At 43.2% G+C, this 13,947-nt stretch overlaps 1 protein-coding gene across 2 annotated transcripts in view; it reads right to left on the bottom strand.

Moving 5' to 3' along the window:
• Positions 1 to 904: 904 nt before the first annotated feature.
• The window catches only part of spegb (striated muscle enriched protein kinase b), a 128,370-nt gene continuing 115,327 nt past the window's right edge, over positions 905 to 13,947 (bottom strand). For both annotated transcript variants that reach the window (XM_021596902.2, XM_036974099.1), the window contains 10 exons: positions 11,618 to 11,734; positions 8,551 to 8,718; positions 8,078 to 8,200; positions 6,635 to 6,799; positions 5,533 to 6,358; positions 3,557 to 3,796; positions 2,986 to 3,209; positions 2,410 to 2,485; positions 1,913 to 2,062; positions 905 to 1,799 (listed from right to left, as the gene is read on the bottom strand). In XM_021596902.2, coding sequence (XP_021452577.2) covers positions 1,556 to 1,799; positions 1,913 to 2,062; positions 2,410 to 2,485; positions 2,986 to 3,209; positions 3,557 to 3,796; positions 5,533 to 6,358; positions 6,635 to 6,799; positions 8,078 to 8,200; positions 8,551 to 8,718; positions 11,618 to 11,734 — 2,333 coding nt within the window. In that variant the 3' untranslated portion in view covers positions 905 to 1,555. The remainder of the gene's footprint in view (positions 1,800 to 1,912; positions 2,063 to 2,409; positions 2,486 to 2,985; positions 3,210 to 3,556; positions 3,797 to 5,532; positions 6,359 to 6,634; positions 6,800 to 8,077; positions 8,201 to 8,550; positions 8,719 to 11,617; positions 11,735 to 13,947) is intronic.

Here is a 13,947-nt window from a genome sequence, read left to right as displayed (position 1 = left end):
AAATCTCTTTTGTTAAACCGTTTCGATGTTGGATGATGAAGATATTAAAACAGAATCAAATAACTAAATTCTCAAATGTTTATGAAACGTTCACACTTTCTTCATCTGCATGGATGTGACTGACATGCACCTACACACGTTTATTTTTCAAATATGGCAATAACCCCAAAACAAAGATACATTCTTTCTCCAAGCATCATCCTAATTTAAAAGTGGGAACTTGTATTATCTGTGTACTAATTTACATTCTTACAGTCAAAGAGGCCCTGTTTAACTGTAGATTAAGCCACTCATCACTCCCTCTAACCATTCACATTTTGCAAATGTAATTTGTCAAAATGTTCAATCTGAACTCTAGTAAGGGCACTTGTAAGCTACAGCATGACCCTTCCACATTATACCCTGTGACTCAAGACACCCTCAGCTAATGTGAATCTAAGGTACTGGAGTTCAAGGCAGCCTTTGTATACACAGACTTGGTATACACAAATCCTCTGCAATGTCCATGAATTATGGGAACTATAGGAACATGTAGCCATTGACATAGTAATATATAATGACAAAGACTCAACGGGCCAAATCAGAATGCCTTTAAGAATATTTTCAGGCAGATGGTGTCCTATTCCTTGATTTGGGTTGCATTGATTGGTTGTTCACTGTTCTGGTAGCTCTTGCTGATCTTGCCTCGACCATTTAGCTAACAATTACTTCTCAATGCGGCGGCAGGGTAGCCTAGTGGTTAGAGCGTTGGACTAGTAACCGGAAGGTTGCGAGTTCAAACCCCCGAACTGACAAGGTACAAATCTGTCGTTCTGCCCCTGAACAGGCAGTTAACCCACTGTTCCCAGGCCGTCATTGAAAATAAGAATTTGTTCTTAACTGACTAAATAAAAAATAAAAATGCATTTATTCCGTCTTGTGTTTTCAAGAACATTCTGATGATCAGAGATAGAAAATGACACTGAGCACTATGGTGTGCATACCGTAGCACCCAAAATCATGGGTTAAAGATGTTATCAGTAGTGTCGCTTTGTTCATAAAAAATTGCTTAGAAGAGACGTAATCTCCACAAATGTCATTATCCTAGGGAAAGATAAAATCACACATGCACTAGATGTTTCGAGAAGATATCTGGTGTACATGGATACAAGAGGATACAAGAGGATCAGATGAAAACTTTTTGAGATTGTTAACATAAAAAAAGAGAGCAGAGGTTTGGAACTTTGAGCTGGCATCCAGTCCTTGAGAAACATGTATCACCCCATGAAATACACAAAGAACCATCGCGGGATTGTCTCATTGCAAGACAAAAAATGTGGGGCTTCCTGTAGGCTTAGTATAGGGACTTTCTGGTGGAGGCAGAGAGGTTAGGTCCTCAATATTCAGAACCAGTGCTGGATTTTGTGATTTTATGTCCATTTGGATGAAAAGGTCAAAGTCACACCTCATCTCACCAAGTTAGGGAGCTCGGTCCTAAGACCTGCCTCGTTTAGATTGCGTACTTCCTCTCAGGCAACAGCTCCTGCCTTCATGCATTTGACATATGAAGCCGTGCTCACTGTGTGACCGGTGTCATGGGCAAAGGGGGTATAGGGCTGGTGGGTGACTGGGTCGAGCTCTGGTATGACCGGAGAAGGACCTTGTGCTTGGTGGCCACCCCCACCCGCAGGCTCTGCTGTTCGTCCAGGTATTCCTTGAGGCGCGTGGTGGTGAAGGTGAGGGTCTGCCGCCGCAGCCGCATCAGGTAGGCATCCTGGAGCCATGAGTTGTTGTAGCAGTCCTTGATGGAAGGACGGGCCCTGAAACGGAGGTTACAACCAGGGTCAGTGCAGACAGTAGATAATATAATCAATGGACCAATTCATCTAAAGAAAAGAGCACTTAATTGGTATTAATTATCAGCTGCACTTACCAAGGGTAGCTACACAGGATCTTCTTTAAAAACAGAGAGGCACTTTGAGACACATTCTGGTAGAGTTTGCCCAAGTCAAACTTGGCTGCCAGGATTCTGGCTTCAGCCTCCTGTGGATCATAATCCATGAAGGGCGACCTTCCGCTTAGCCTGAAAACGTTTGAAATGGGTTTTAAATAGGTTTGAAATAAACATACAGGACAGAGCACTTAAAATAAACAAATTAACACAGTCAAATATTAATGTGTAACAATGTGTGTGTTGAGACATTCAGATGAACGTTAAAGTTTGATTTTATTTATGTAAAGCAGGTGCCCATCTCTTACACTGTGTAGATGGCTGCAAAAATGGATTCATTCATAAAAATAAAAAATTGAACTTACAGAACTGTATAGGGACAAATTGCAACTCATGAATGGTACTTGAATGAACTGGGATTTGGCTTACATTTCAAATGAGTTCAAATGACATTGACCCAAAGCTTTGGCCATACTCACATGATGAAGGTCAACACGCCTACACTCCAAATGTCAGCCGGAGGGCCCACCACATCCCCTTTCAACATCTCAGGCGCTTTAGGGAAAGGTTAGGAAAAAGAGAACAGGTTAGGGAAAGGTTAGTGTGAGAACTTTGAGGCATTCAGGACACAAAGTTGCACAACTAGCGTGTGTTCACATACTGTATCTGGTATTAACACATGATTAATTGATCAAAGATTCATCTATCACAATCTGTTCATCCCTCAGTCGGTTCATCTGTACATGGTATTATGAGCCATCCCTTACCGTCTGTGTCTACATTGTGCCACAGAGACAGACCGATTGGCTACAGAGCATTTTCTGCACAGAACACATTTTGATATGCTTGAAATTCCCTGTTCAGATTGCCCAGGTTTAAAAACACATTAATACATATTATTATACACAAGGATTCCTCCCTATTATACATATTTGATTGATAAGTTGAATCAGGTATGTTAGCGCCAGGCAAGAACAACATTTTTCACCATTTTTCAGTTTCAACCCTTAGGATTGGGTTGAGAGACACTGATTTAGATCATTCTCATGACTTACACATATACTCCAGAGTTCCAACAGGTGGGCTGAACTGCTTGAGGAAGAGTGGGTTAAAGGTCTGGGCGCTGCCAAAGTCAATGATCTTCACTACGTTCATGTAGGTGATGATGATGTTCTCCGGCTTGACGTCTAAGTGCAGGATGCGGCGGTTGTGCAGGTAATCCAAACCCTGCAGGACCTGAACGATGTAGCCCACCACGTCATCCTCTGAGTAGCGGAATCTAGGGGTACAACAAAGGATGAAAGTGTTGAGGTCAATTCCATCAATTGAGAAAGTAAACTGAAATCCAATTTCTTTTGATTTGACTTGGGTAAAAAAAGAATACCACAAGATTTGCATTGCATCCCTTTAACTATAGCCCTTTAAAGCATTAATAGAAACACTCATTTCCAAAGATGTCCTTGAAGATAAATAGATTTTCAAAGGAGAAATCTAATGGAATGGACCCCAACCCTGGCCCAGGGATACTATACAGAGCAAAAGTAATCATTACATACAAAATCATATAACAGAAATAAGATAGTTATTTCCATTAGTTGGTACACATACGAATTTGTGCTGTCTGACCTGTCGATGAGGCTGTAGAGGAGCTCTTTTCCACTGCAGCACTCCGAGATGAGCACTAGGTAGCGGGGCGTGACATAAGCCTCATGCAGAGCCATGATCTTGTCGTGGTGGAGGGACTTGAGGATGTCGTACTCCTGCAGCACTGTCTGTTTATTGTCTGCCTCGTAGGGCACAATCTTAGCCATGAACAGGTTGCCCGTGGCGTTCTCTCTACACTCTCGGATCACGCCAAAGCGGCCCCTTAAAGACAAACAAAGAGACAACCTTGAGTTGACAATTCAAAAAAAGCCATCAAGTATAACTGTATACAAACCATTCAAATGTTGTAAAATAAGGCTTATAATAGACTGTATGATGTCTCTCTAAATGTATCAACATTACAACAGACTCAAAAGTAATTCTAACAGAATTAGACATTGAATTAGAGGTAGATTTCCAGGGAAATGCATTATATAATAAATAATAATAATAGTGTTTGATAATAATAATATACTGACCAAAAATATAAATGCAACATGTAAAGTGTCCGTCCCATGTTTCATGAAATAAAATAATCCTAGAAAACTTTTTTTTTCAGATTCTGTGCTAAAATGTATTATGCTGGGGACAATAAAAGGCCACTCTAAAATGTGTAGTTTTGTCACACAACACAATGCCACAGATGTCTAAAGTTTTGAGAGGGCGTGGAATTGGCAGGCAGGACATTACTTTCTCTACCATCACCTCAAACGTCTTTTTAAAGAATTTGGCAGTACGCCAAACCGGCCTCACAACTGCAGACCACGCGTAACCATGCCAGCCCAGGACGTCCACATTTGGCTCCTTCACCTGTGGGATCGTCTGAGACCAGCCACCCAGACAGCTGATGAAACTGTGGGATGGCACAACTGAAGAATTTCTGCACAAACTGTCAAACAAGAAGCAACGTCAGCACAAGAACGGTTCGTCGGGAGATTAATGAAACGGGTTTCCGTGGCCGGCCAGCCTAACACGAGTCTAAGATCGCCAAGCGTCAGTTGGAGTGGTGTAAAGCTTGCCGCCATTGGAATCTGGAGCAGTGGAAACACATTCTTTGGCGTGATGAATCACGCTTCACCATCTGGCAGTCCGACAGATGAATCTGGGTTTGGTGGATGAGGAGAAAGCTACCTGCCCGAATGCATAGTGTCAACTGTAAAGTTTGGTTCAGGAGGAATAATGGTCTGGGGCTGTTTTTCATGGTTCGGGCTAGGCCCCTTAGGTCCATTGAAGGGAAATCTTAATGCTACAGCATACAATGACATTCTAGACGATTCTGTGCTTCCAACATTGGGGCAACAGTTTGGGGAAGGCCCTTTCCTATTTCAGCATGACAATGCCCCCTTGCACCAAGCAAGGTCTATACAGAAATGTTTTGTTGAGATTGGTGTGGAAGAACTTGAATAGCCTGCACAGAGCCCTGACCACAACCTCATCGAACAACTTTGGGATGAATTGGAACGCCGGCTGCGAGCCACGCCTAATCGCCCAACATCAGTGCCCGACCTAAATAATGCTCTTGTGGCTGAATGGAAGAAAGTCCCTGCAGCAATGTTCCAACATTTAGTGGAAAGCCTTCCCAGAAGAGTGGAGGCTGTTATAGCAGCAAAGGGGAGACCAACTCCATATTAATGCCCATGATTTTGGAATGAGATGTTCGACGAGCAGGTGTTCACATACTTTTGGTCATGTATTGTATCTGTGACCAACAGAGGCATATCTGTATTCCCAGTCATGTGAAATCCATAGATCACGGCCTAATTCATTTATTTCAATTTATTGATTTCCTTAAATGAACAGTAACTCAGTAAAATCTTTTAAATTGTTGCATGTTGCATTTTTGTTCAGTGTAATAACACAGTTATGGATAGACAGTCTAGAGGGAAATGCTGTGTCTAAAATATCCCTGAGCATAACACTGTGGGAACATTGTGGACATTACTTTTTACATTCTTTACCTGGCCTTCTCATCCATGAAGGTGTACGGTTTCTGGGGCACTCCCTGGCGCAGGGAACTCTCACCTGGGCGTCCCCCCAAGGGCGTCTTGCGTCCTGACAGGGTGCCGGAGGGGGTCATCCGCCCAGACGGTGTCATACGTGTGGGTGTAACCCCACCATCCCCTACAGGACTCATGCTGGAAACCAGCACCACCGGGGGTGAGATGGGGGTGGAGGGGGATGGTGGGATGTCGCGTGCCGTGGTAGCCGGTATTGGCGCATACATGGGCACAGACGAAATGGGTTTGCCGATGGCTGTGGGAGGGGCCACAGGTGGGGGCGGGGTCTTAGTCATGGGCGAGACGATATTGATGGGACTCTGGGGTTTGGGGAGAACGATAGGAGGAGCGAGCTTGGTTACGGTTCCCAGTTGAGACTGTGCTGTTTTCGTGACGTTGATATTGATGGTGGTCTTGGCTTTAGCCGGGGCAGGAGCGGACTGAACTGGAGATGGGATTTGGATCTCAGGGATGGCCCGATGGGATGGGGCCACATTAGTAACAATGGGGGCAGAGGCAGCGCTGGTTAGGGTCTGAGGGACTGAGTGTTTGGAATCAACAGGTTTAAAAGCGGGGATAGAAGCAATAGACTTGGCCGCTGGTACAGCAGGAGCAGGAGCAGCAGCGGAGGGGGATGGGGTCTGTGTGGATGGGGAGAAAGATGGGGCTGGGGTCGGCACTTTACTAGGCACAGGCTTCATGGAGGGGACGGTAATTGCTGACGTTTTGACAACCGGTGCTGCATGGACTGTCTTCACAACGACTGATCCACTGGATTTGGTTGGTGCTGTTGATTCAGAATAATACAGTTCTTAGTATTACGAGAGTGAGCCCTCTTGTAGAATTCTCTGAAAAAGACTTTGCTAGGAAACATTCATATTTGATGGAGAAAGTATAGGAGTTTACAGAGTTTAGAGAGTTTGTCAATCTCCAGGTGCCTAGTACATCATACATGTGTGCAAACATTTAAACCAATTGGAAAATAAATGTATGATAATAATGACATACTGTATTACCGTTAGGTCTTCATAGTAAGGTCTTCATAGTAGAAAGTAGCACATACCTGAGGCGTCCAGGCACACTAACTCTGAGAGGTTACTGTAGGGTCCTTGGCCTGCCTTGTTCACACACGCCACTCTAAACCTGAAGGTGCCCCTTCCTGGCAAGTCTACCACATTGTAGTAACAGTCAGCCACTCCAGTGGCCACGATGAGCCAGTTACTCTCACCTGGGGGAGAAAGACCATAGACATACATTTACGTGTTCATGTTTATATTTCATTTAGAAAGACACATTTAAATCAATCGTCAAAGAAAAAGGTACCGGAAGGCAGTTATTTTGAATGAATCATTGGCATAACAGAGCTGCATTAAAAAAAATGTATCTCGTGTCACCCAGCTCCTCTGCACACTCCGCTGGCTTTCAGTCGAAGATCGCTTCCACTACAAGTCCATGTTGCTTACCTATGGAACAGCAGGAGGAACAGCGCCTCCCTACCTTCATGCTATGCTCAAACCCTACAACCCAACCCGAGCACTTCGTTCAGCCATCTCACGTCTCTTGGCCCTCCCCCCCTACGGAAGGGGCAGCTCCTGCTCAGCCCAGTCCAAGCTCTTCTCTGTCCTGGCACCCCAATGGTGGAGCCAGCTACCCCCTGAAACTAGAACAGAGTCCCTACCCATCTCCTGAAAACATCTGAAACCCTACCTCTTCAAACAGTATCTTAAACAATCCACCTCCTCACCTTAAATACAAAATGTAAAAATTTTACCAGCACTTGCACTTGACCCCCCCTTGCACTTGAGCCCCCTTGCACTTAACCCCACCTAGCTATCAAGATGATTAAACTAACTGTAAGTCGCTCTGAATAAGAGTGTCTGCTAAATGTGTCACGGCCTGATCTGTTTCATCTGTCCTTCTGATTGTCTCCACCCCCTCCAGGTGTGGCTTATTTTCCCAGTGTATTTATCCCTGTGTTTCCTGTCTCTCTGTGCCAGTTCCTCTGGTATGTTTCCAAGTCAACCAGCTTTTTTCCCGTTCTACTGCTTTTTGCATTCTTCTTTTTCTAGTCCTCCCGGTTTTGACCCTTACCTGTTTCTGGACTTTGTACCCGCCTGCCTGACTATTTAACTACAAGCCTCTCTGCCACTCTGTACCTCCTGGGCTCTGATCTGGTTTTGACCTTTTTGCCTGTCCACAAAAATTCTCTTGCCTACTCCTTTTGGATGAATAAACATTGTAAGACTCCAACCATCTGCCTCCTGCGTCTGCATTTGGGTCTCGCCTTGTGCCTTGATAAAATTATTACAATTTTAAATGTAAATGTATTTCTATCAGTGATTGAACAGAACACTGCAATATTGCTAATGACTGCAGCAGAGCAATAATGTGTTGGAATGTGTACATTTGGCGTACAACTGAATTTGGACAGTATGGCTTTAAGTTCAGACTTTGAAAAGATATGAATGAAGTGATATCCGTGAGTGTATGTGACACCATGACTCACCCTCTGCTTTTCTCTCCAGAGAGTAGGTGCAGGGGGCTGTAGTGTCTGATGGCCTCCAGAGGACCAGGGCAGTGTTCTTATAGCGCTGGGGAACCTCAGGAGTCCCAGGATGATTGGGCAGCCCTAGAAGGGCAGAGAGGTATAGGTACAACTCAGTCCTGTTCATTCAAAACTACTAAAAGTGTTTCAAATGATTAGGCCTAAATAAAAAAGATTTTCAGTTGCAAGAGATTTGGTCTAAAGATAGATCAATATCAAGTTGATGGTAATTCATTGGGTATCATTTTCTGACGTGACAGAATTAGAAAGGAATTTGCGCTAGAATAGGTTATTTCGAACAACTGAGTTGGCCAAGGAGTCTATCCAAACCTAAATAATAGAGCAGGAAAATCTGTAATTTAGAAAACCAACAAAAAAATAACTAAAATTCTCTCTCTCCCTCTATTTCCCTCTCTGAGGTGTGTGACACTTACGAGCAAGGGAGAGAGTACAGGAGCTGGAGACCGAAGCCAGAGGGTTGGTAGCTACACACTCGTATAGCCCTGCATCCTTCTTAGTGGTTGTCATGATCATCAGCAGCTGCCTGCCATCCGGACAGGAGATCATGTTCATTCTGGCATCAATCTGCAGAGGCTTCTTATCTGAAATGGGAGGAAAAGGTACACTAAGGATATGGCAGACATATGCCCCCTTTGGAGAGATTGGGTACCCCTAGTAAACTGAAAAAAAAATCTGTCAAAAATTGCTAATATATGCATATAATAATTATTATTGGATAGAAAACACTCTAAAGCTTCTAAAACCGTTGGAATTATGTCTGTAAGTATAGCAGAACTCACAGGGCAGGCATTCTTCCAAACTAGTTTCTGTGGTCATGAAAAGTTGGAGCAACTTTGACGTCATCGCCCCCACCCTTCCCAACCAGTTATGATTCTGGGGACTTTCTATGTCTTCCGCTAGATGTCCTCTTTCAGTAGAGCTTTAAATCGTTCAAATCCCGCCAGAATTGACCCTATGGGAGTGAAATTAGTGCGTGCCACGAGAAAATAGGTTGTGCGTTGTGGCGCGAATTGGTCCCAGCCATTCCTTTGTTCCAGCACTCAAGAGAAGGGCAGACGATGGCCGATTGAATTGAAGTTTGTTTTGTGTGTCTAAAACATCATAAAGCTTGCTTCTGCACTTAGTTTGACCTGTTTAGTCGACATATAATATGTAATTTTGAAGTTTTGATGCGCAACTTTTCCGGACCAGAGGACATTTTGGGTGCATTTCAACTGATGTTATTAGCAGTAGCTAATACAAAGACGCAAGACTTGAAACCAAACGATGTATTGGGTAAGTATGAAGCCTTCCAGAACATTCTGAACGAAGACCATCGAAGGTAAGGGAATATTTATGCTGAAATCTGTGTTTCTGTTGACTCCAACATTACGGAGAAATGTAGCTTGTATCTGAGCGCCGTCTCAGCATATTGAATAGTGTGCGATTTCTGTAACGTTAAAAATAAATCTAACAAAGCGGTTGCATAAAGAAGCAGTGTATCTTTCTAACTATATGTAGAACATGTATATTTAGTCAAAGTTTATGATGTCTATTTACGTTATCTTGCCGCGCTACCTAGATTTCCTGCGGACATTTTTGAGTAATTTCTGAACGTGAACTCACTGTAAATTGACATTTATGGATATAAATGGCATATTATTGAAAAAAAAAAATGTACTGTGTAACATGTCCTATTACTGTCATCTGATTAAGATTTTCAAAAGGTTAGTGAACGATTTATTTTTTAATCCTGCGTTTGTTGATTGCATGTTTTGGCTATTTAAATGAGCTGTGTCTGGTGGTGGTTTGACATATATATGTGCTATGTTTTCGCCGAATCTGACTTGCTGGCTAGATGAACAAGGTGTTTATCTTTCATTTGAGCTATTGGACTTGTTAATGTGTGGAGGTTAAATATTTCTAAGAATATTTTTGCGTTCCATGCGCCACCGTTCCATCTGAACGTGGGAGGGTAGAGTCCCAAATGGGAACCGATATCTTAGAAAGGTTAAAGCCAACAGTTATAATGCAATATGATGCATTTACAATGCATTCGGAAAGTATTCAGACCCTTTAACCTTTTCCACATATTGTTACGTTACAGCCTTATTTTAAAATTAATAAAATAAATAAAAACAGAAATACCTTATTCGCATACTGTAAGTAGTCAGACCCTTTGCTATGAGACTTGAAATTGAGCTCAGGTAAATCCTGTTTTCATTGATCATCCTTGAGATATTTCTACAACCTGATTGGAGTCCACCTGTGGTAAATTCAATTGATAGGACAATATTTGGAAAGGCACATACATGCCTATATATGGTCCCACAGTTGACAATGCATGTCAGAGTAGCTCCGAGACAGGATTGCATCGAGGCACAGATCTGGGGAAGGGTACCAAAACATTTTTGCATCATTGAAGTTCCCCATGAACACAGTCGCCTCCATAAGTTTGGAGCCACCAAGACTCTACCTAGAGCTAGCCACTCGGCCAAATTGAGCAACCGGGGGAGAAGAGCCTTGATCAGGGAGGTGACCAAGAACCCAATGGTCACTCTGACAGAGCTCCAGAGTTCCTCTGTGGAGATGGGAGAACCTTCCAGAAGGACAACCATCTCTGCAGCAATCCACCAAACAGGCATTTATGGTAGAGTGGCCAGATAAAAGCTACTACTCAGTAAAAGGCACATGACAGCGTACTAGGAGTTTGTCCAGAGGCACCTCAGGACTCTCAGACCATGAGAAACAAATGTCTCTGGTCTGATGAAACCAAGACTGAACTCTTTGGCCTGAATCCCAAGTGTCAGGTCTGGAGGAAACCTGGCACCATCCCTATGGTGAAGCATGGTGTTGGCAGAATCATCCCGTGGAAATGTTTTTTTAGCGGCAGGGATTGGGAGACTAGTCAAGATTGAGGCAAAGATGAACGGAGCAAAGTACAGAGAGATCCTTGATGAAAACCCTCTTCAGAGCGCTCAGGACCTCAGACTGGGGTGAAGGCTTACCTTCCAACAGGACAACGACCCTAAGCACTCAGCTAAGGCAATGCAGGAGTGGCGTTGGGACAAGTCTCTGAATGTCCTGGACTGGCCCAGCCAGAGCCCAGACTTAAACCTGATCGAACATCTCTGGCGAGACCTGAAAATAGCTGTGCATTAATGCTCCCCATCCAACCTGACAGAGCTTGAGAGGATCTGCAGAGAAGAATGGGAGAAACTCCCCAAATACATGTGTGCAAAGCCTGTAGCGTCATACTCAAGAAGATTGCTTTACTCGGTGCTTCAAAGCACCGAGTAAAGGTTCTGAATACTTATTTAAATGTACTATTTCAGTTTTATGGGGTATTTATGTGTAGATTGATTAGGGGAATTAAAACAAAATACAATTTAGATGAAGGCTCTAATTTAGCAAAATGTGTAAAAAGTCAAGTAGTCTGAATGCTTTCTGAAGATACTACAGGGGTTGATATTACATTCTGCTCGTATATGAAGTTATTACCTTTCATCCAGGAGATGTGTGGGTGGGGGCTGCCAGCAGGGAGGCAGCTAAGGGTGATGGGATCTCCCTCTAGCAGGACGTGGTCCCTCAACTTGATGTGGAACACGGGAGGGAAGTCTGGAGGAGAGACAAATTGGGAATGGGTTTAAGAAGTTAAAAAATGGGCATTTCTGTGGACCACATAAAAATAAAATTTCGCTTGATATGTCTTTCACTGTTTGCTAATTAGACTCTTTCAACAACTGTGAGTATCAACATGCTGTTTAGACTGACAAGCTACAGTGCATTCGGAAAGTATTCAGACCCCTTTTTCTCATCAATCTACACACAATACTCCATAATGACAAAGGAAAAACAGGTTTTTAGACATTTTTGCATATGTATAAAAAAAACATAACATTTACATAAGTATTCAGATCATATACTCAGTACTTTGTTGAAGCACCTATGGCAGCGATTACAGCATTGAGTCTTCTTGGTTATGACACTACAAGCTTGGCACACCAGTATTTGGGGAGTTTTCTTTTCATTCTTCTGAGCAGGTCCTCTCAAGCGCTGTCAGGTTGGATGGGGAGCGTTGCTGCACAGCTATTTTCAGGTCTCTCCAGAGATGTTCGATCGGATTTAAGTCTGGGCTCTGGCTGGGCACACAAGGACATTCAGAGACTTGTCCCGAAGCCACTGGATGTGTGCTTTGTCATTGTCCTGTTGAAAGGTAAACCTTCGCCCCAGTCTGAGGACCCAAATATTCTGGCGTAGATTTTCATCAAGGAACTGTACTTTGCTCTGTTAATCTTTCCCATGTTGCGCGAGTTGGAACCAGGGTTTTTCTGGATCAAACGCGCCAAATAAATGGACATTTTGGATATAACGACAGAATTAATCGAACAAAAGGACCTTTTATGATGTTTATGGGACATATTGGAGTGCCAACAGAAAAAGCTTGTCACAGGTAAGGCATGAATTATATCGTTATATCTGGGTTTCGTGTCGGGCCTGGCGGGTTGAATTATGATTGTCTGTGTTTGTTTGATGGGGTGCTGTCCTCAGATAATAGCATGGTTTGCTTTCGCCGTAAAGCCTTTTTGAAATCTGACACATTGGCTGGATTAACAACAAGTGTAGCTTTCATTTGGTGTATTGCATGTGTGATTTCATGAAAGTTTAATATTTATAGTAATTTAATTTGAATTTAGCGCTCTGCCATTTCACCGCATGTTGTCAAATTGATCCCGGTAACGGGATTTGATCCCTAAGAAGTTTAAGAGTCTCAGGTATTTAAATAAAAAGTTTTATTGGAATGTTCCATTGATGTGCAAGGAATGTTTCCATGAGACACATTCTCTTAATGTCAAATATGACTTAGCCAGAACGTGCTTAACAATGTTCTCAGTACTTAAAATATGAATGTTCTAAATACGTTTAATGGGAACGTTGCAAGAACATTCATGTGTCCAGTTCTCGGAGGGTTAGGAGAATATTCCATTAACGTCCTACCAACCATACACAGAATATGGTTGCCATGTTCTCAAAACATAAGATATTAATGTTCCACCTTCATTTAACCAGGTAAGCTAGTTGAGAACAAGTTCTAATTTACAACTTGCGACCTGGCCAAGATAAAGCAAAGCAGTGTGACACAAACAACAACACAGAGTTACATATGGAATTGTCACGTTCTGACCTTAGTTCCTTTATTATGTCTTTGTGTTAGTTTGGTAAAGGCATGAGTTGGGGTGGGTAGTCTATGTTCTTTTTTCTATGTTGTATTTCTGTGTTTGGCCTGGTGTGGTTCTCAATCAGAGGCAGCTGTCGATCGTTGTTTCTGATTGAGAATCATAATTAGGTTGCCTGTTTTCCCCATTTTAGTTGTGGGTGATTATTTTATGTTTAGTGTTTTCTGCACCTTACAGGACTGTTTCGGTTTTTTAGTTTATTCACGTTGTAGTTTTGTATTTCAGTGTTCCGTTAAATAAATCATGAACACGTACCACGCTGCGCTTTGGTCCTCCTCTCTTTCTCCAGACGACAACCGTTACAGAATCACCCACCACCAAAGGACCAAGCAGCGTGGTAACGAGAAGCAGCGAGATCTGGACCATGTGACAACTTGGGAGGAGGTAGAAAGGTGGTCGGTCGACCCAGGGAGAGTGCCGGAGCCCATCTGTGATTCTCTGGAGCAGTGTGAGGAGGGTTACATGAGAATGGAGTTGGCAACTCGAAAGCAGCTGGCAAGGCAGCCCCAAAAATGTATTGGGAGGGCGGAGGCACACAGGGAGTGTGGCTAAGTTATGTAGGAGAACTGAGCCAACTCCCTGTGCTTAGCGTGG

The sequence above is a fragment of the Oncorhynchus mykiss genome, chromosome 3, assembly GCF_013265735.2.
Source record: "Oncorhynchus mykiss isolate Arlee chromosome 3, USDA_OmykA_1.1, whole genome shotgun sequence".
NCBI lineage: Eukaryota > Metazoa > Chordata > Actinopteri > Salmoniformes > Salmonidae > Oncorhynchus > Oncorhynchus mykiss.
This window is presented reverse-complemented; position numbering and strand designations above follow the sequence as displayed.